At 43.2% G+C, this 22,044-nt stretch overlaps 1 protein-coding gene across 4 annotated transcripts in view; it reads right to left on the bottom strand.

Moving 5' to 3' along the window:
• Positions 1 to 2,598: 2,598 nt before the first annotated feature.
• Positions 2,599 to 22,044, bottom strand: part of GARNL3 (GTPase activating Rap/RanGAP domain like 3) — a 55,742-nt gene continuing 36,296 nt past the window's right edge. For 3 of the 4 annotated variants that reach the window (XM_042479646.1, XM_042479644.1, XM_042479645.1), the window contains exons 8-29: positions 21,381 to 21,407; positions 19,771 to 19,846; positions 17,843 to 17,941; positions 16,939 to 17,042; positions 16,151 to 16,259; positions 15,333 to 15,378; positions 14,507 to 14,613; positions 13,956 to 14,071; positions 13,713 to 13,817; positions 12,459 to 12,533; positions 11,616 to 11,727; positions 11,084 to 11,182; positions 10,105 to 10,218; positions 9,606 to 9,781; positions 9,313 to 9,471; positions 8,627 to 8,693; positions 7,915 to 8,022; positions 7,541 to 7,659; positions 7,271 to 7,406; positions 6,900 to 7,103; positions 6,422 to 6,530; positions 2,599 to 5,828 (exon numbers count right to left, since the gene is read on the bottom strand). In XM_042479646.1, the coding sequence (XP_042335580.1) occupies positions 5,675 to 5,828; positions 6,422 to 6,530; positions 6,900 to 7,103; positions 7,271 to 7,406; positions 7,541 to 7,659; positions 7,915 to 8,022; positions 8,627 to 8,693; positions 9,313 to 9,471; positions 9,606 to 9,781; positions 10,105 to 10,218; positions 11,084 to 11,182; positions 11,616 to 11,727; positions 12,459 to 12,533; positions 13,713 to 13,817; positions 13,956 to 14,071; positions 14,507 to 14,613; positions 15,333 to 15,378; positions 16,151 to 16,259; positions 16,939 to 17,042; positions 17,843 to 17,941; positions 19,771 to 19,846; positions 21,381 to 21,407 (2,421 nt within the window). In that variant the 3' untranslated portion in view covers positions 2,599 to 5,674. Of the gene's footprint in view, positions 5,829 to 6,421; positions 6,531 to 6,899; positions 7,104 to 7,270; positions 7,407 to 7,540; positions 7,660 to 7,914; positions 8,023 to 8,626; positions 8,694 to 9,312; positions 9,472 to 9,605; positions 9,782 to 10,104; positions 10,219 to 11,083; positions 11,183 to 11,615; positions 11,728 to 12,458; positions 12,534 to 13,712; positions 13,818 to 13,955; positions 14,072 to 14,506; positions 14,614 to 15,332; positions 15,379 to 16,150; positions 16,260 to 16,938; positions 17,043 to 17,842; positions 17,942 to 19,770; positions 19,847 to 21,380; positions 21,408 to 22,044 lie in introns of those variants that run through there. The other variant, XR_006105049.1, reaches the window with a different exon arrangement.

Below are 22,044 nucleotides of genomic sequence, written 5' to 3'. Positions count from 1 at the left end.
CTCCAGAGGATGTGCTGATTCAATGGGTCTACTCTAGTTAGAACAAACCAACAGGATATTAAGCATCTGCCTAGATGCACATTTAATTGCAAGGCATCTGAGCAGGGTTCAAATTACAGAAGGCGGGGATTGGTGGTGCACACCATCAAGTTGTTTCTGATATATGGCAAGCCATCATGGGTTTTTCTTGGCAAGGTTGCCATTGCTTTTTACTGAGAGAGGCTGCTTTGCCCAAGGATACCCAGCAGGTTTCCATGGCCGAGCGGAGATTTCAATCCTATTCTCCCAGAGCCTTGGTCCGACACTCAAACAACTGCACCATGCTGGTACTCACAAAAGGTAGGGCTCCCTCAACTTTCCCCAGTTTCGATGACTCCAGCTATAGCCCAAAAACCATGAGCTAATACAGGGCCATGAGAAAAAGCTTCTCCTGTAATTTGAGCACTAATTCTTAGATACTAAGATGGAGGCAAGTCCTACTCACATCACTGGGGATTCAGACTGGAACCCAGAGAGGCCAGAGGCGAGTTTCACTGCCTTCCCCATCTTCTGCCTTTGCCTCACGACTAACCCATGCTGGATTCTGCTCAAGGGCTTTTAAGGAAAACAAGCAACCAGGGTTGACGACAAACTGTTCTGTACAAACGTTAGCATCGGAGTGCCTTCCATCTGGCAAGAGAGAGAGAGAGAAAGATACTTAATAAATATTAGGAAATCATACCTGCAGAAAATAGTAAAAACTCCCTTTAAAAAAGAAGAAGAGACCATCACTTCAGACACACAGGAATGCTATGGGGGAAATGTGGACATTCTCAGCACTCGGTCGTCGGATGGGACAAAGAGGTCAGACATGCAATGGCAACCGATGTCATGGATCATGGGACGCACAATGCTACAAACGCGGCAGGGATCTCAGTGCCTTCGGATCCTGCTTGAAAGAGGCAAACTTTGCCATGTGTCCCAGCAAAGTTGGTGCCTTTTGTTCAAGGGCAGCTATGTTGTCTTAGTAGTAGCTGTAGTATTTATTCATTTTAACTTTTTGCAACAGTGGAAGGTCTGGGAAGCAGCTGCTGCTCTTGCAGCCTCTGAAAGCAAGCTGCTGCTGAACCAAAAGGGAGAAAACTGCCTACTATAAGCTTTCTGGGGCTGATTTTAAAGGAAGACAAGATAGCAAAATATAGATCTTTAAGAGGCAAACTGGGAAAGAACAAGAAGGTCACGGAAGAGGTGTTAGAAACCGGCAAATCCAACTGACTTTTTAAGACCAGCAATAAAAGAAAGGCTGTGGGGGCAGCTAACAGACTAATCTTCTTTTTCTCCTGTATTTATACATCGGAAAATTTCAAGTACAAAAAAAGTGGGGAGGGAGGAACGAAGCTATGCTTGCAGTTTTTAAATGTTCTCTTATTGGGGTGTTTTGCACCAGCTGCATATAAATTGTAAACATGGGAGGGTACCTCTTCAGGTTCCCCAAAAGTTAAAGAGACGCCACGTACGTTTTCTGGCAACCTCCCTGAAAGGTAAGCCGGTATTATTACACTCGCGCTGCAGCTGAGTGAACTATGGCCACCTTGAGTTGACGGATTTGGCCAGAGCTAGATGCAAGAGCCATGATCCAAAACCACCTGTTTATAAAAAGTTAAAAAGTTAATAGCAGGGGAGCCATGTGCAAATTGGATCAAGGCTACAGCAATTGAAAAGGGCAATGGTTGGATCACATATGCCCACCTCCGATCCCTGATTTGAAATTGCCCTCCCCTCTGTATGGTGACTTTGCCCACGGTGGAAAAAAACACAACCAGTTATGTGTGTTTCCCCCACAACTGCACAAACGGCGGTTTCAGTCTGCGATCGTAATGGGAAAATGGCACTAGGGAGAGTTAATTCCCACCCACCCCAATTGCAGCTGCTTTAACTATATAAATGTTTTAACCTCTCCAATGCAGACCAGCCCCATGGCAAAATTTCAACTGGGGTTTGATGTGATTCAGCGGTCACACTCTTTTTGGCATCTATGCAGTGGATTTTTAAAAAAGCCTTTGAGAGTACTTTCTCTGACAAATTTCTCCACTGAGATAAGTAAGTATGCAAGCCTCCAGTTTAACTTGCCTGTCCCTGCGAGTTCCCAGGTTACAAAGAGCTCCAGACAGAGCAACCAAGCCCTGTGCAGCCAGAATACTGGTCTGTGTTTGTTCCCTACAATGCCTGAAGGCCTGCAGGTCAATTCTGAATGTGTGTCCAAGCATTTTCTCTGGGCAGACCTTGGAAAAGTCACTTATGGAACTACAGCTTCCCAAGTCTTCATTTCTGGGAGTTGTGAGTTCAAATTATACTTTCAATTTCTGAAAAAGAGTATCAGAGCTGACTTTACAAGAGACCTTAACCTGCAAGGAGGAGGCCCTCAACTATAGTTGGATGCACACTGAAAAAAACATGGGCTCATGGGTTCTGAAAATGCATGCACACTGTCCCTTACAGCATTAAGCTTGTACCCTCCTCTCCAAAAAAGCTGTTCTTAGAAGGAAACGACGATATTGAGGGGAAGGAAAAAGTGGTCTGTTTAGACAGGCCTAGAAATCTAAAGCGGGACAACCAGTCTTCAGTCATTATTATTTACTATCATTGTCATTTGCAATCTCAGAAAAAGGAACCAGAGAACACCCCAAAATGACACACAGACACCCAAAGGTCAGATCAAGCATTCATGGAGTATCACCAATGACAGATGGAAAACGTCACCCTAAATGGCCAGCTGCTAACAACATATGCCCTCGCAGTTACTACAGCTGGTATATATCTGATTCCAAGACTTCTTCAACCTGGGGTACTTCCAGATGGATTGGGTTACAACTCCCATCACCTTAGCAATCCTGCTCCTTAGCACAGGATTCTCTGTCCCCTAAATGCTCCAGGTTCTGCTCTTCTCCAGCTTATCCCCAAGCCTAGTATGCATTTTGGTCAACCATACCATAGCCTATCATTCATCACCACCAGGAGCCCAAACGCCAAAGAAAGGGGGTTGTGGATTATGATAGCCCCATCTTCCAGGCAGGTGGGCCAGCTTTTACAGACCCCCTGAAAGGCCACAAAGGGAAAGACAACAAATGAACAAGCTGCCTCTTGAACCCATATACTGTCTTGCCTCTTTCCCCACACAAAAAGAGTGCTACATTTGCCAGAACGTGGCTTGATTTCTTTTTGTTTCACATTTGTTGGAACAGCACCTGTTAAGTCTCTCTTGGCCGGTTGTTCAATCCTCTTGCGTTAAATGAGAAACGTTGAACAAAAGTGAATCCAGCGATCTAATACAGCCTCTGTGTATTAGATGCCCTGGTTCCTTGGCATTGGGCATAACATCAAATGGATTATTCAGTACAATCATTCCTTCTAGAAGAGATTGAATGCTCTGTCCTACTGGCAAAAATAAGGCAATTGCGTTAACAGAAGGGATGGAGGGATTGGATTCATGGAATTACGGTGGGCAAAGGAGGTAGGAAAACGGAAGGTGGAAAATGGGATCCGTAAGCAAGGGCCACGAACTGCGTCACAGTTCCTTGCCCCTTGAGAATCCCTTCTTAGACCACCTTCCTTCTAATCTCAAAGCAAACACTGCCTTCATCTTTAAAACAAACAAACAAAAAATCACCCTTTGCTCATAAGAGTGAGGAACATGACCCTTTTTTAGAAATGAGAAATACCGTTCTGCTTGGTATGGCACTCCCATAGGAAAAGCCTTGCTTAGTGACAAAGACAAGTCATTTCTGTTCTTAAAAGTATTGCTTCATTGGTCAACAGGGTGCATGCATGCAGCTAAATAAATAAAAGACGCATCTCCAGAAGCAGACAGAACCACTTGACAATAAACTACTTTGATCCGTAGTTATAAAAATAAGTAGCAATTCTGTCTGCAACTTCAGAAGGGGGAAGATTTGAACCCAAGGGGAGATGGACAAAAGGTGTTGGGGTTCAATGCTACTCGTGTGCTGGAGCCTGTCTATTCTGCAGGTGAAAAGCTAGCTTCTCACAGTTCTAGCAAAGTCTCTCTCTTGCTGGGCCAGCTTTCTACCTATATCTTCACTTTCTTCATAGAAAAAAAAAACAATACCAGAAAGAGGGGGGAAAGTGACTTAAGAGAAACTGGCCATCCAATAGGGTCAAGCATACATTTTTTGCTCCAACCTCACCTTTGGTTAAATAGGTTTAGCAGGCTACTGAAAGAGGAAAAACCTGCAAGGCTCATTTAGCAGAGGCGAAGACATCTTCCCCTCTTTCAGCTCTCTGCAAAAACTATCAACTGGCTCCTTGGCCGGAGAGGCCAAGACACACCGGATCTTACCTGATGTCCCCAGCTCTGCTTTTTAGCTCTCCGGCAAACGGATTAACAGTCTCAGGACGGAAATGAGGGAAGCTCAGTCGGCCAAAGCCAGTTATGCTTCAGCCTGCACCTTTTTTTGTGGGGTGGGACGGAATGGAGAAACAAGACATCTTTGCTGTACAAACATCCTATTGTGCCTAACATTTTCTGTAATAAAAACAAGGAAGTATTGTTTTGTTTTTTTACCATTAACATCTGTGCCATCACTACAAACAGTGCAGACTGGGGTAAGGAAAATGAACACTGAATGGATTTTTTAAAAAAGGCTTCACTTCAAGAAAACTGCTACTGGAAATCTGCTACAGTAGATAGAAGAGGAAAAGACGGTTATTCTAACAGAATGCAACCTCAATGCAATTAAATTGTTAGATAAGCACAACAACTTTCTTTCGTAATCAGCTGAGAAGGTGCCCACAATTCATTGGTTAACACATTTTTTCCAAAAATTAAACTTATCATAAGGTAAAAGGGACCAATGGCATATCTAGTCCAGCATCCAGTTTGTCCGGAAAGTTCCTTCTTAGCAAACCCACAAGCAGGACTTAATAAAACTGCAGGTGCCATCTTAATACTTTTTGCCCCCCTCCCTTCCTTCTTGTACAGAGATCATGACTTGGTCTCTGTTAGAGCCTTTGGATGAGAAAACAAAGAGGGAGATGCAGTGGTTATAACCTTCAGCAGACCGAGAACCAGAATACTCCTTTGGTCTATTTCCATCCTGCTTCTGAAGTCTTCCTGGCATACCATATGGGTGCTCTGTAGCATTTCCGCCTTCCTTGGGTCATCCGGATCATGCTCCGAGGCCACTTGGTCTCTGCCTCACATTCTGCTCCAATACAGAGGCTGCTGTTGGTGGTTGATTTGGGGTGCAGCGGGGGAAAGAGAAGACTCTCCTGACTTTTGGACAGCTCTTTCTTCCATCCCCCAGCAAATGTCTGGGTAACATTCAAAGATATAGGGATTTAACCAACCAATGGGTTAAAACTCATTTGATCCATCAGCTAAAGTGCTTTAACTGGGCCACAAGTGTACAATTTCACCACGAAAAATACAATGAAGCATACCTCTTGATGCCCTCCCGCCCGCCAGGGCCCCAAAATTCAAAGGGTTAGAAATGCTGGGCATTCCCAAGTTTGATCGCCTAGTATTTTCTACTTCCAGGATTACTAGAAAGTGTGGTGTGATTTCCTAGACTGTTTTAAAGACTGTTTTAAAGAGTCGTACAAAATAGGAAAAGGGGGGTAAACTGGAGGGAGGGAGGGCCGAGGACAGATGTGTGCAAGTGTAGTATCTCTGTTCTTATTTCAAGTCAATGGTGTCTTCGTCAAAGGAAGCCCCTAGTTGAAAGAGGTTGCCAGAAGGGGGACTCTCGTCCCGGGGGGCTGTGTCGGGATCTGAACTGGTAGAGAAGTGCCGATCTTCAGAAGCACTTTCGAGAGAGCTTTCAACCAGCCTGCAGAGAGGAAAGCATAAATGAAACCAAGGGTCGGGCAGGGAGAACCTCAGAGAGCAGGGAGAAACAAAACAGTTATTTTAATCAATTAATTTTTATTGATAACCCGTCTTTCTACCAGCACAGGACCCAAGGTGGCTTATACTGAATTTGTAAAAAGTACCCCAGAGAATTTATAAATGCAACTGTTAAAAAACAAATACTTTTAAAATATCAAATGCAAAGTTAGATTAAAGTTAAGATGCAAAGTTAGAGCACTCCTCCCTACCCAGGGTCAGACAGTATATATACACAACCAACTCTCTTCCATGCCAGCATTCTCTGAAGATGCCAGCCACAAATGCTGGCGAAACGTCAGGAACAATCTCTTCTACAACATGGCCACATAGCCTGAAAACCCCACAAAAAACTATGGATGCCGGCCATGAAAGCCTTCGACTTCACAAAGTTAGAGCAGTTTGAAACACACTTAAAATATAACAGAAGACATCAAGGCACACAGCCCATTAAAAGAACCCCCTGCCAAAGGAATTAAAAGCCAAAGGTCTGGCTTAGTAAGGAGGTCTTTGATGGGCTCCCCACTCCATTTGTACCTGTCACTGCTTGTCGACCGTACAGTTCCCTGCTTGGGGTCTGACTGTTTTGGCGGAGGCTTCTTCTGCTTCTGCCCTCCTTCTGTCTTGGGAACAGACTCTAGAAGCCCTGAAAAATGAATAGAAGAAAGACTGTAAGCTAACAGTGAAAAAGAACCATGGCTATTAGAGTTGTAGAAGAAAATTCTCATTGCTCTTGACTCAACAGGACTTCTAAAGTGGCTGGCAATCATATATGCATGTAACAGAATAACCAGCATGAAAGGCCCATAGTTTGGAACACCACTCTCCTTTCGGGAATGAGAATAACATTGTTTCTCAACCGGAGTTCCCTGGAACCCTACAGTTCTGAAAGAATCACTAGGAATTCCATGAAATCGTGACTGATAAAAGAACATTTTTTAAAAAAAGCTGAAGATACAATATTTTTTTATGCAGGGGTTCCCTAAGACCTGAGAATTATTTGCACAGACTTTACCGAGTAATTCTTTGCGTGTTCTGCTAGCAATCTCTTTGATCTCTATGCGCGACAATGGTAGGGATGGAGCCATAGGGATGCCGCCTGTGGATGTTGGTGTGGTGATGACTTTGGGAACCAGAGGGGACTTAAGTGGTCGTTCAACACTTCTGCCAACCAGGTTGCTCAGTGGGATTTTGTAGATGTTCTTACACAGCGCTTCACCTGAAATGACAAGGCGGCGCATGACAAGAATAGAAACCCCTCTCTCCATTGGGTAATTTGTGAAGAAATGTGCATTTGAGATCTGCAAAGGCTGCAGACCAATGTCTTAAGCTTGATCTCTACTGCTGAAGCCAAGATTCACTTGCTAACGCCTCTCACTTTCTTACCTTCAGCTGCAGAAGGAGAGAAAACAGGAATTTCATGAACTGATGGCGTCTGGGGGGAACTGGGGGAACTGGTCTCCTTTGAGCTGCTGTTGGATGGTTCACTCACAGCTGTTGCAGCTCTGAAGTAGATATCTGACTGGAAACAGAAAGAAGAGTGGATCATCTAATGGGAACTGGTTAAATGCCCAAGGCCTAAAAGAAATAGGGGTAAGCTATTTTGTCTCTGTGTTACCAGCCACTCAGTCAATTCCTGTCCCCCTGCCTCCTTACCCTTGATGCCACCAGCTGAAGTGCAGGAACCACAGCTGTGTGAACGAGGTTTCCATTCACCACTAATCGGATCTCAATGGAATCGGTGGTAAAGGCCAAAATGTAAGGGAAAGCGCAAACTGCAAGAGGAGATAAAGGGGCCTTTTAATGAAGAACATTAATATATGGTTTATTGTGATTATTAACTTGACAGTTATATGTTAGTATTAATGGTTTAGTGTTAAAGTTTGGATAGATCAAATTGTGTGTGTGTGTGTATAAATAAAAATAATGATTGTCAATTATCCCCCAAAATAAAAATAACAATAAAATTTATATTTGGGGAAAAAGACAACATCGCTCAAGCATGCATCCCAGCAGCTGGTTCTCCTTACCAATAGCATAAGGAACTTGATTCCAGCTGAAATGGAAGTCAGATGCTGATGGCTGGACCAGAAATGAACCCCCATTGAAGGGGCACACTTTGCGGTAGTAGCAGACATCTGTAACAAGAGGTCCTTGTTAGCTCAAATAAGAAAATGACACAGATCTTGATGCCAAATATGGGACTGGCAGGAAAACAGAATGGAGCTAAGGTAGGCAGCCATTTCGCTGGCCCTGGCACTGTGCCCTTCATACTGACTTCCTATTCTCTACACAGGGGAGCTGGATTAAATGTATCAAAAGAGCATGAGAATCAGATGGAAGCTATCATTTTGTTAGCCTCATGCTGAACCATTAGAACCAGGCAAACAAGGCATGGAGAGATATCATCTTTAGCTAGTCTGGACCCAACCTATTTAGGACTTTAAAGATCATAACCAGCACTTTGAATTCAACCTGGAAACAGACTGGTAGCTCTTAGGAGTTGGCCTTACATGACGCAAATCTTTCATATATCCTTCCCTTCTCTTCCACAGCAACTTTCTGCAATAAACCAGGATGTTCAACTGCTTAAGCCATTTTGATTATGGTCCTTCCCACCGCAACCAATTTTATGATGAGATTCAGACAACTGTTCTACGTCAGTACATCATGGGACCAAAAGACAGCCTTCAACAAATGCCAGGCCGCTTCCCTAAGACAGCGAGAGCCAGCAATACTTACAGTTATAACACAAGAGGAGACCGGCTTCTCCATCTTCGTACACATCAATAGCTGCAACAAAATTAACCTGCAATGATAACGGGCAAGGGTAGTGGGAGGGCTGGAAGCTCAGCTTACTACAATCTCTTCAAGAACAATTCAGTGGTGTTGCATCAGGCAGAAAGGAGACACTTCCCCTCTGGCCTGCCTCATTCCCTGTTGACCCAATCAATATGATCAATTTTTAATGCCTTCAGTTAGTCCTTCAATTTTTGCAATTGTTTTATGTATGTGGGATAGCATCCTCCTGATGAAATATGCAAGTTGAAGTCCAACTTATGATTCCATATTCTTTTTTGGTCATTACGGAAGCTGGTATTCTCCTCCTCCCTCCACAACAACAACAAAAGCCCTGGAGGATTCAGTTTTGCTTCAATAGCCCCTCCATCCAGCCATTTAGTGGCTGGTGGAAAGTGGGTGGGGGGGCAGAACAGGAAAAGCATGCCAAGTGGATCTCAGCAGATGATGTTATTGTTCTGTGTCTGTTTTTGCACACAAAGCCTAATGATTCTCTAAGCAAAGATTACCCCCCTAGTGTAAATCACACCACCAATATGTGAATTGGTGCTGCATTGAACATAACCTTCACCACACAAGATAGGCCAGGGGTGGTTTGCGTTTCTGAAGGGATGTCAGCTTTAACCTACCCTGCTTGATTCAACTTGATGTAACCGGTAGGTTTCCCCCGTGCTCTCATTGACCAAGTCAAACTGGTGTCGGTAGGCGACGCAGATCAGGTTGTCATTCTCTCCTGTGGGTCCGTCCACCAACGTCATGACGGCTGGAACATCAGACAAGCAGATCTCCTGCATCCCAGAGAACACAGAGTCAGAGGCAGCAAAAAGCATGGCAGTATGCATGCAGGCTGTGTGTGTGTGTGTGTGTGTGTGTGTGTGTGTGAACAGTATAATTCTGCAATTAAAATTTACCTCAAACTTACCCGGATGTACTGGAATTCCTCCACAGGGGACTCCGATTGAGGTGACATCATGGGGGCACTGTTCAGACCTTCCCACTGCCAGAACTTCCTGGTGATGAGGAGCAACTTGTTGCGGATTGCCGCAACAATCCGCAGTTCACTGCTGTGGTGGGTATTGATGGCATACAAATGGCAGCCTGGGTGAGAGACATTAACAAACTTTAATGACTGCCCTGAAAGGAACTCTCGGGAAAGGAACACTGGCTCAGAGGGATGAGAGAGGATGGCTGTGACGAGGGCACACACTGTCACGTTCCTTTGTTGGATCACAAGATGGATGTCGCAGGGGCAACATGTTAGGCAAGTAGTGTGCCATCTGGATTTAGAATGACAGGGAGGGGGTAAGTTAAACTGTGGTTACTTAGAAATGGGACCCAGGTGTCCAGGTAAGGTTCAAAGCACATCCGGACTCTGTAAAGGACCAGCACCCCAAATGGCATGTCCAACAGTTCCACGGCACCTTTTGTTTTCTCCAGTTTGTTTTCTCGACAATCGCATTTGGTCTTGATTTGCTTGGCTTCAATGCCTTTCTGCACAGCACTCAGCCTGAAGACAAGGAGGCGGGAATCCTTCCCTGTCGGACAGGAAGCAAAAAGACATTAAAGGAAGGAAGATTCTTAAAATGTCTGAGCAAACTGACAAAACAGTCCAGAAAATGTTATGCACGCCGGCTGTAAAGAGTAATTGCTAGCAAGAGTGGATAATACTAAACCACATGAACCAATCCATTTACCTGGTATAAGTTTCTACTGAATTTAGCCTTTTACTGAGAACCATGAGGACTAGAATCTTGCCTTATTAGGAGAAGTCCAACATCTCAATGGCAGAACATAAAGAAGGACTTAGGTGGGATCTCCAGGTTCGCTCAGTTAATTTCAGGGTTAAAAAGATAGCCAATGAAGATTGAGCTGCACCTTAAAACAGGGGGGAGGGATAGAAAATAGGGGAAGCAAAGCTCCTTTTTGCACAAGGCAAGGTAGGAAACCGCTGGGTTTTCCTCCCTTGAAAGACGAGGCCACTGATTATTTTTGAAGCATCATTTTCCCAAGCATCAGGCAGAGCAGGCAATCATGGTTTGCTCTGTTATCTCCTGCAAGGCAGCAGATATTGGCAAGCCAAGGCACTCCATCTAGCTGTCTTTCTTTAATGATCTGCTTCAGTGACTCTAGGGAAGGCTCCGGATAGGCATCCAGAGATTTTGGACACAAGATACTCAGGGATTTTTTTGTTTTCGTTTTTGCAGGATACTCTGCAAATTGTTTTCAGCCTCTACCTCCACCAAGGGAGAATGCTCATCATGGAAGGCAGATGCAATTTGTATTGATCTGGAAGAAAACATCCAAAATCCACAGGCAGGCAAGGCCTTCATTATGGAAAGCATAAGGTTGTGAGCAAGCTCTCAAGAGCTACAAATCTTGGGGTGATTATAGCTTCATTACCTTTGTCTGCTCTTGCAATCAGAAGGTCTAAAGTCTCTAGTATGTGCATCTGCTTGATTTGTAAAGTTTTATCAAACACTGGAGTGGAAGGCTGCCCATCTGGAAGAGAAAGATCAACAGGCCTCAGTATATTATCAGAGGGATGGAAAGAATATTTGTCATTATTACTTAATTTAAAAATGGGGTTTCTGTAGTTTTTCGCATAGAGAACAGGAGTCTTGTACAAAAAAAGACACATGGCTGCCTGGAAAAAGTGAGGGGGGGGGTTTGCTGCCAACCCTACCCCCACAATTCATAGACAAAACCCCATGTATATTCTGTGCAGAATTATTTCCTCTTAACATTTTGAGATGTGTGCACAATGGATAGACCTGTGCATCAATATTTGTTTTTTTTTTCCACAGTAGGGAGAAAATTGTGGAAATTATTTGTCTCACTTGCAGGAACAAAATAGCTGAATATTAACCTCCCTGTGGAGGATATCAATTCAGCATGAATGTACGTGTTTGTAGGCATAGGTTCATCTACTAACCGTCTAAGAGTAGGACACCGACATCTGTGGAAACAAGGAGTGACTGGCCCCAGGAATCTGCACAGACGACATCATGGGGGAAATTGCTGCAGAAACACTGGGACTCCCAGGGCTGTGGAAAGAGATAACCATAATCATAACCATGTTAAGTTCTTGAAGTGCATTGAGTTAACTGCAGATAACTTGGAATTCAAGGTGCTGCTTTGTATTTCTGTGGGGTGTGGGCTGAAACCCCCCTGCCTATGACCCAAGGAGAATAAAACCAATTTAAATTCTGTAGCCTATATAAAAACACAAATATCTGTATATCTGCTTACTTTAAATATCAATTTGTGCCATGCATTCTGGGTTTGCTGGTTACTGGGAGGGTAAAGAGGCTAAACAGGACATTCCCAACAGAGTTTATCCCTTTGTTATATGAGATAGCAGCAGACACAGATCCTCATAAGGGCAAGAAACCTGATTTTAAAGAAAGTTGGTGAGTACACAAGACAGGGTATTTTTTGTAGAAGCATCATGAATGCAGTGGTTCCTCCCAAAGGCATTCACACAGATTCCATCTTTAATTCAGTTCCCGACAAACAGTCAAACCTGTGTTATTTTGTCAGACTTTTAAACTCTTGTTGGCCTCTTTTTTAAAAAGTTTTGTTTCTGTTCTGTTTTTATATTGTGATCCTGATAAACATTGCTTTGAGGAGGGCCCAGGGAGCCAGAAAAATGGTTTCTAATGGGTAATCTATCAGCCAGTCCACCCACAACAAGCAGAACCTGTTTGGGTTTTCTGAGCAAACTCTCCTGCTTCCAGTCTGGTCAAAAAGATTCATTTAACAACAACTCACTCACCTCTTTTTTACAAAAGCTGGTGGTTGCCAGAATAGCAGGGGCATCGCCTCTCACAATCGTTTTGAGTTTGAGCGCCTGGGGTACAGGTACACAACAGGACAAATAAAATGAATTTTATTACAAGCTGGCTCTACCTGCCCTTTAGGCAGAAGATCGGGGGATAAATATTATAACTAACTGACTGATGAAAATAAGTAACAAGCACTTCTGAATTGCTCAACAGCCATTTTCTCTTTGATTCCCTCCACATACCACCACTTCCCTCGTTTTCCATAAATGAGACTTCTGTGCCCCTCTGAGCTGGCTAATTCTTTTTGTTCCAAATTGATTTTCCTTATAACGGGTCCCTTGCTAATAGCCTTCACGCGTGATATAGGCTTGAAACGCTCCCCGTAGTCCTTCATGGTACCCCCTGGCCTCATTTACACTGTACGCCTGATGTAATGTGCTCTCGCTTTCTCCATCACTTGGCATGCTAATTTCTATTTTCAAGCATGTTCGGGAAGAATCTGTTTGGTGCTGGAAGGAGTTGGAGTCAGCTTAAATATCCTAAAGGCACCGGATCTTGGCTTTGTGCCACCATCTTTCTCTCCTTCTACCCACCTCTTTTCATGCTACCTCCCTTTTTGATAATTATTCCATTTTTCTCCCAATATGGGACCCAAGGTGGCTCATGGCACAGAATGAGCCAAAATACAGCTAAAAATCAATCATATAATAAGAGTCCAATTAAAATACTGTATATTAATCTAAAATATTTAAAGAGCACCCATTTCAAACCACCTAAAAGCATTTAAGACATAACAATGAGGATAAAGGTACAGCAGGGTAAAGGTCCACCCTCATTAAGACTATTTTGCAATCCCCAGTTATTAGCCAGAGGTCTGACGAAATAAAGTGTTACACACACTCTCTTGTTCTGCATCTGACTCTTCGCCTTTTTCTGCCATTGCTTTTCACCTCTTCTGTCCCCTCTCTCCTCACATTTATTCTCTTTTTACAATCCATTTCTCCTAGCAGGAGATGAGATTCCTCTTGCTAGAGGTTTGAACTGAACATGTCCAGAGGGTTTTTGAAATTAAGCAGAGGGTTAAAGGTGGTCCACTGCTGAACTACAATGACGGAGTGATCCCTGATGTCCAGCTTGCGCTTTGAAGAGGGCAACCTTAGGGTTATGATCTTACCTTGAATCTCATCCATTTCACTCTCTCTCACACAAGCTGACACATACACGCACACATGTGCATATCCCACCTGGCCAAGACGGACAAATTCAGCTTGGCGAGCCTCTTCTTTCTTCCGGGCTGATTTGGGGGATTCGGGTAAGACGTCACTGAAGGATCTCCTGTTGAGCATGTTCTAAGGAAAACAAGACAGAACAAAAGCCAACCAGAGGTTTAATAACAGGCCTGAGGCGGATGCCTCACTCTGCCTAATAGCAGAGCTGGCCCTGGTAATCAGACCCAACCAAACAGTGTTCAAGAGACCAGAGCTTACCTTGTGCATGTCAGGCATGAGGTCCTGGTATAAGGAGCGAATCAACATGTCCAAAGTGCGCTGCCGCTTCTGAGCGAACGTTGGGGTTTCCAAAGTGGCCTTCTCTCCATTTATTACTGCAGAACAAGCAAGCAGACAAAGGAAAGTGGCTTAGGGCACCAGGCTCAGAAGCTCAGCTTCTGTTGGGCCACCAGGATGGGGCCCAACGCAGCATTTTATAAGATTATAGCCCAATAGGAAGGGTCAGCATGAAGTGGTGGTCCACAAACAAGAGTTGGGATGTCTCTGTTCAAATCTGGGCTCTGCTGGGTGGCCTCTCATCTGTATGAAGCAAATGATAATACTTGCCCTAACTTAGAGGGCAGTCAGAAGGATTGCTGAGAAGATGGGCTTCATGCTACGCAATGAAGGGCAATTCTGCCATGGTTTTTCAGCTCCACCAGACTGTTTTTCTTTGGAAAATGCCAGGCCCTCGTAAACGTGCTTGGGGACCTCATGTAATATAGCAAATGAGGTTTTTATGGGTTTGGGAACAGCACCCCCCGGCTTACATTTCACCAGCAGAAAGTCCCTGAATTCCTGGTGGTCCGTAAACACTGGCGGGGATGGAAGCGGAGGTCCAAAGAGAGGTACGCTCTCTTCTGAAAAAATTTTCAGCCTAGCAGAAAAGTGGAAATCTGATTAATTGGGAGAAAGAGTTTGCTTTATTCTCAGTGCTACATTCCCCACACAAATTAATCATGTTAAAGGTTCTCAGTTTCCAGTTACTTATGGCATGATTTCTGCTGTGATGTAATAATATAGCAACATTAACAACACAACATTATTGTATCTCATAAGTGAAATGAAGCAAACATAATTCATAGCCATGCAAGTCTGGATCAGTATGCAAAAGGATCTTACATAGAGCCTCCATTATCCAAAATATGCCCAAATGCAAAATTGTGCCCATGTTTGGCTGAGATAGTGGCACCTTTGCTTTCTGATGGTTCAATGTACACCAATTTTGTTTCATGCACAAAATGATTAAAAATACTGTGCATAAAATTACCTTTAGGCTATGTGTAAAAGGTTTGTATATGAAACAAATGAATTTCATGGTTGGGCTCATCTGCAAATGTCCCAAAAAATCCAAAATCTTTTGGGTCCCAAGCATTTAGGATAAGGGAGACTCAACCTGTATTGAGGTTTATTTTGCCTCCTCCTCCTCTGTCTCTTCTTTCTCCCTTTTGATAAACTGTTTTTGTACTTTTGACAGTCTTGTTTTGACCCCTCTGCCCCTTGAGTGAGATTTTGGGTGAGTTCATATCAAGCTCAAGTCGTAACATGCAATGGTTAAGGATTAGAATGAATGGTTTCTGTACAGTTGAAACCCACCTGTAACTATCGTTTTGCTTATTATATCTCACCAAGGCAAAAATATCTACATTAGTTAAGGAAATCAAACCATTTAATTCTGCATCCAATGGCAATCATCAATCCCTTGAAATTTCTATCCACCTCCACCTCCCAAACATTGGTGAAATGTAATAAGAAAGAAGAGGAAAATAAAGGTGAATACAGCATGGAAGAACACATTTATTTTACAAGAAGTGCAGGCTGATTGTTGCAGATGGAAATACAGAAATATTTTTGTATTGTTGTTGTTGTTTCATGCCTTCACGTTGTTTCCGACTTATTCAATTTACCCAAAAACTAAGAAATGACAAGATGATGCTCTAGATCCCAGAGTATCATCCCACCACTCTTTGTTTATTCAGTTTGTCATTATATTAATTACTCAAGCAAAAGCCGGGTTAGCTAATGCAGAATAAACTTGAACTTTGATATTAATTGCTCTTAAAAGTAACTTCCTAAGTTCTGGTCCCTATAGGGACCACAAATGATGCCTACCTGAAAATCCTTTCAAACTACACAATTACAGCACTATGATTCCACTTTAACTACATGGCTGCATCCTATTGAGCCCTGAAGTTTGTAGTTTGGTGAGGTCCAAGAGCTCACCAAACTACAAATCCCACAGTGCCACAGAACTGAACCATGACAGTTGAAGTGGAACCATAGCACAGTAACTGCATAGTGAAAATGGACTCCAGGTCTCGCAAAATAGCACCTAGAAAGCACTTGAGAAAAACAGAGCATCACCAATTTAAAAAACAAAGAAGGAAGTGGGTGGAGATGGTGGGAAAAGATACGTGTAAAGTGAGAGCGGATCATGGATGGCTTAAAGGCTGGCGAAGATTCTTCCCCTTCCTGGAACACGATGGTGACGATATCATTCCCAATGTGCCGTTTCCTTTCTACCTGAAAAAAGGGCAAAAAACCAAAGCTATATGAACCCTGTGTAGCCATTCCCCAGACTGCTTCCTTCAAGCCGGCACAGTCTTGAAGTGATGGATTGCAACTCCCATCACCCCAGCCATTATGGTCTAGGATGATGAGAGGTGCAGTTCAACACAACAGGAAGGCATCATTTAATCCACCTGCGTTTTCATCAGTTAGAATAATAAGTGAATTGGAGACCTTAAGTGAAGCAGACCCACCAAAGAGCTCTTAGCATTAAGAAGATTCATCCGATGTTTAACAAATCTGTTTCCCTGGAATTTCTATCTCTTTGTACCAGTCCTGCCATCAGCAGCCACCAAGAATAGCCAGCTTCATCTTCTGAAGCACAGGCCTTCTGATGTCTGAAAACATCTGCCACATTTCCATTGAATGGTTTCATCTCCAGGCTAAACAGCTCTTTTCAACCATTTCTCAAAGGGCTTTGCTTCAAGGCCCACCACCATCCTGATCACCTTCTTTTGCATGTCCTCCCGTGTATCAATATTCGATGCCCAGTAATGGCTGTAGTACTTCAGATGCTTTAATGTTTCCCAGATGTGTCCCCTGGAAGAGCTGTAAGGTTCCTCTGTCTCTGTTTCCTTTCTTTGACAGCAGCACGCAATCTCCTAAGAAAAATCAATACGAAATAAACACGTACTTGCTGTTTGTTCTCCTTGGAATATGGAAGCATGGTCGAAACATGGAACATTATCTCATGCCCTTGGTAGACGGTGTACATGGAACAGATGCCGGTGGTGTCATCTGCAGAAGAAAATGGTGGAAAGGAAAAATGCTTACTACATTTATTCATTTACTCACTGTCAATTAGTGCCATCCGGAAAGGAGGCAGGATCTGACAACCAATTCAACAGATTTTGCAAAGTGACTGTCTCCCCACATTTTGAAAGAAGTGAACTAAAATGGTTTTCCTACCAAAACTGGGCCCCCAAAGCTGCCTATGACCAATGGTTAAAGTCAACCAAGTGTTCCAATAAAATTAAACATCAGAGTGACTGGAAAACAGCAGCCAAGAGAACGAGAAAATTAATGAAGGGGGGGGGGAACCCATTTGGTAGTAAGTGCCTCCAAGATTTTATGCAAATAAAAAAACTAACTGATCCCTAAAGGGCAGTGGATTAAAATTTCTGCAGAGCGTCTTTCTTCTGGGGACCACCGCAAAAAAAGTACTACCTCCAGTTGTCATCCACCTTGCCTGTTGCAAGGAGGATACACCCAGGCAAAGCTTCAAACAGTCAGTGAATGGGCAGGTCCTTGGGGCTGCTGGCAATCCTTAAGATAACCCAAATTCATCCATTCAGAAAGGAAAACAGAAGAAAACAAAGCTTTGAACTGTGCCCAGGGGTATAGCGGGAGCTGGTAACGCTGACAAAATCTGCAAATAAACTATTGTTTTGCAAAATGTTTTGGCACCATGGTGAAGCTAGAACAGAGATGGCATTGTAGTTGCACAGGCCAAGACAAGAGAACATAAAGGCAAAGAATATTTTCAGACAGAAAAAGATCAGACAATATAATGCTGTTCAGGAACAACAAAAGCTTACTTTTGGTGTCCAGTCCTCCTCTGTAGCCTGTCCAGCCCTTCAGCGTAATGGTGTCCCCTAAGAGATTCAACAACCTCTGAAAGCTTTCGCTCCCGGTTTCTGCATGTGGGGGGGGGGGGGGAGACAGAGCAATAATGGGGTGATGGATGGAGTGAGAAAGAAAGACAAGACAATTTTGGATCACTGGCTTCATCAAGAGAACTCAACGTTCACCCTCTTAAAGGGCAGAGAAATATCAAATCATGGAAACAGAAGCTCCCAAGGCTTTTTGGTGGACTGTATGCCACTTCAGAAGGTAAGGGCGAGGAGGAGTCATGAGATGGCATGCTACTTATGTATGCAGAAATCTCTTGAAGTGGGAAGATATTTCCACCTGTGATGGTTCTTTCTCCCTTTGAAAGGGAATTCAAATAAGGAAAACCTTTATGCTCCATTACAATATGGTGTACCCCCAACTGAACTGTATCAAGGACCCTACTGGCATGCTTCAGTTAAACAAAAGCCGCCATGGAGAAGCTGTGGCCCTTCGGACATACTGAATGTATACTCCCCTCAGCCACAAACAACATATCCAATGGTGAGGCATCATTGTAGCAGAAGTCCAAAACATCTAGAGAGGCCACAGTTCCCTACCCTAGATTAAATATTTGTCCAACCAGGTCCTATTTTTTCAGGTTGGGGCTACAAGTTGCCTCTGAGAAGACAGAGCACTTGCGCGACATAAACAGATATGAGAAATGAGATTTCGATGATCAGAGAAGTGCGGGAAGAAAAGCGAAGTTTCCACTGATATTTTTCTTTTACGTGGGCTGTTGAGAACACAAATATGTCAAGTTGGCTTTGCAAATATAACCAAGGCATTAAGAGCCTTGCCAGAGCTTTTAGTCATACAAACACAAAATGTTCTGTGCGCCCGACATTGAAATATTTCTAGTCATCTTTAGTGACGGGAGAAGAGAAAAAACAAAAAACCCTGAGATGGATGGATCCACAAAACGGATCCATGCCAACAGCTGTTTGGGGAATTAAAAAGAAATAGGCAGGAAATAGCAGAGTTCCCAAGAAACTGGCCAGCTTTTGTTAAAAAAAGAAATTGGCTGCATGGGAGAACGTGCTGAAATTAAAACCAAGTTTATGTAAAAGGGAGAGTGTTTACATGATGGAACCCTGACTGTCTTTTTGTGGTGGGAAAATCCAGTTGGCGGAGGTGGATTTATTGTTGTTATAAATGTGGCGCCAGCCATGTTTATCTGACACTTTTCAAAGTAATTTAGAGACGTAGCCATGTTAGACTGGAATATTGTTGTCATGTGCCTTCAAGTCAATCATGCCTTATGGCAAGCTTATCCTAGGGTATTCCTGGCAAGGAGTTTGCCATTGCCTCTCTTGCCACAACCACCCAGCGGACTTCCATGGCTCAGCAAGGATTCAAACTTTGGTCAGAGACCTGGTACATCTCAAACCACTACAGCACCACACTGGCCCTCCTACACTTGGTATCTCAAATGTTCACAGAGAAAATGGGAGAAAGGATGGACTGCATTTAGAAAATTCAAAGGTCTGATCACTGAAATTTTCCCATCATCACCCCAGACCCCCCCATCAGCCAGGAACAACCAGGAGCTGCAGATTTTGAGATGTCCTCTCCTTCCAAGGACAAAAATATTTTATGTCCCTGGCTTCATATAGAACCCGCAGCACATATAGAGGGCAGGATGTTTTAAACTGGCTGGTGGTGATGGGAGTTGTAGTCTGAAACATTTGGAGTATGTGGTTTGGGAATGCTGAATGAGGTCTCAACATAACCAGGACCAATGTTACCAACAAACATCAGATGTATTTTCCAAGCATTCTCCTGTTCAGACAAGTCTACCCGGCTCATGTTACCCAACAACAAGAGAGAAAAGAAGCTCAGACCCCAGACTCACCGTTGCTGAACATCTCATCATCTGTTAGCTGTCCGTCTTTGGCATAAAGAATTCCAAACTTAAAATTGACAGAACCCTGGGAGAAAAGGGAAGATGAGATTGAAATAAACCATCTCACCTAAGAGAGATGCTTTATGTCCATGGTATATTGATAAAGATCACTGGGTTGGCTCCTGATGTCGTTCAAATTTGGCAGTATTGTCATAACCATACTTTCTACCTTGGTCATTAATGGATCGTGTCTGCGAAAGCCTAGACTCAGGTATCAGGGGTAAGACTATAGCACTTCCAACCATACTGAGCTGCATTTTGAGACAGGCACACGCAATAAGAAAGGATAGGGACACGTTCAGCATGACTCATATGTATTTATTAAACATCCTTCCTTTGCTTCTGTGAGCTCAAAGCAGCACGTACGACTCTCCTCTCTGCTGCAGCCTCACAACAACCATTCTGTTGATGTATTTGGATCGGACAACATAAGGGTCTTTCACACTATGCGATTTTAGCATTATGATTCTACTTTTACCTGCTTTGATTCTACCTTTATGATTCTACCTTTACCTGGCAACATCCTGTGGAATATTGGGATATGCAGTTTAAGGAGAAGCACATAGAATTCTCCATCAGAGACCTCTAGTGCCTCACTAAACTACCTATCCCAAGATTGCACAGTGTGAAAGGGCTCTAACAAAGTATATGTGACCATCCTAGTGACTTAAGCCGGGCTCTCCAAGACCGATATCCTCACTGCTTTGGGCCTTCCCACTTTGAAATTGATGTGAGTGCTGTTGTTCTAAACTCAAGATTCAAAAAGAACCTGAATCCCTACCTCTGTCATGGGAAACGCTTTCCTTTTGGTCACTCTATTATGCCTATCAAGACCCATCACTCTTCTTGTTAAAGGAGACTGCAGGTGTTCAATTAAAGCAACCAGAGCTTGGACTTTGCATTCTGTTTCAGAGACAGGGATGGTTCCCACAAGTCTGTTCCACAACAGATTTGATTTATGTCCTGCCCTCACCTGACAGGCTCAGACTGTGCTAATGGCAGTCTTAAATGAAACAGATGGATGCATGAAGCATCAAGAGCCCGCAATCAAATTGAAGAGATTTATAAGGACCCAGAGAATAAGGAGGAAAATGGTATGACCTTAATTCAAAAGATTCTTCGCGCCCCAATTCTCTGCCTATCTGCCAGCTTGTTCTTTGGAATATGAAGAGGTGAATTTAAACTTGATGGATAAAAGGGACCCCCCCCAAAAAAAAATTTTTTTAGCAGGAACAAGATGGATGGTGTGTGCCTGTTTTAAAGACTATCTTGGGCCAGAATTATTTCTTTCATGTATCACAGACTTTCCCCAGCAGATCTGCAAAGTGGCATTCTCTGGAACTGGTTCCAAAGCAACCAACTGTGATTGGCATCCTCATTCTGAAAATACAATTTGATCTTATGCTGATTTCAGGAGCACCCCACAGGCAGACTCAAAAGTATTGCAAAAAAGAACAAAACCATAAACCTGAACAAGATAGCCGACAAACTGGAACAAGGCACAATTAGAAACAGAAACTAGTAGTTCTTAGATAGGTTTCCGGGATGTTAAGGCTTACCTCTTGTTCTTCAAGAACCAATAAATCCTGGGGTAAAGTCAGGGTGAAAAAAAAAATCAGCTGTTACATTCACTCAAAACATAGCAATAATTTATTTATTCGATTCATATCCTGACTTTCCCTTGGCATGGGACCCAATGCAGCTTACAACAAAGATTAAAAACAATGCACATCTAAAAAGCTTATAATACTATTACATCAACAACAATAGTTGTAGTAGTGATAGTGGTAATAAGAATAAGAATAGCAGGAATCCTTTTAAATTAAAACTAAATTAAAACAGTTTTAAAATACACTCCAAACATAGTAAAGATGATAAAGGGACAGCACACAACATTTATAGACCTTTCTGTCCCAATCCTATTTGTTATTTGCCCACATTACTGTACAAGAGCAACAGTTACCAAATAGATTTGTTTGGCGACGGGTAAACTCTTCCTCACCCACCAAACACAGATTGTTCTCAGCATGTCTGCAGCAATGTTTAAAAAGGGAGATCAGAGCTTCAAACAGCCGTGAATGCAGTAACGTGGTGCCCAGAATGTGTCTGTTGCAAATTTAGTGCTATACGGGGCTGCATGGATCTCTGGGTTCTAGTCAAAACTAAAGTTGACCCCACATGCCTGCACCTGGTACATTTAGCCTCTTCGTTAATATGGGGAGG

The sequence above is a fragment of the Sceloporus undulatus genome, chromosome 7 (assembly GCF_019175285.1).
Source record: "Sceloporus undulatus isolate JIND9_A2432 ecotype Alabama chromosome 7, SceUnd_v1.1, whole genome shotgun sequence".
Lineage (NCBI taxonomy): Eukaryota > Metazoa > Chordata > Lepidosauria > Squamata > Phrynosomatidae > Sceloporus > Sceloporus undulatus.
The sequence above is the reverse complement of the archived record's forward strand: the minus strand, read 5'-3'. Positions and strand labels throughout refer to the sequence as shown.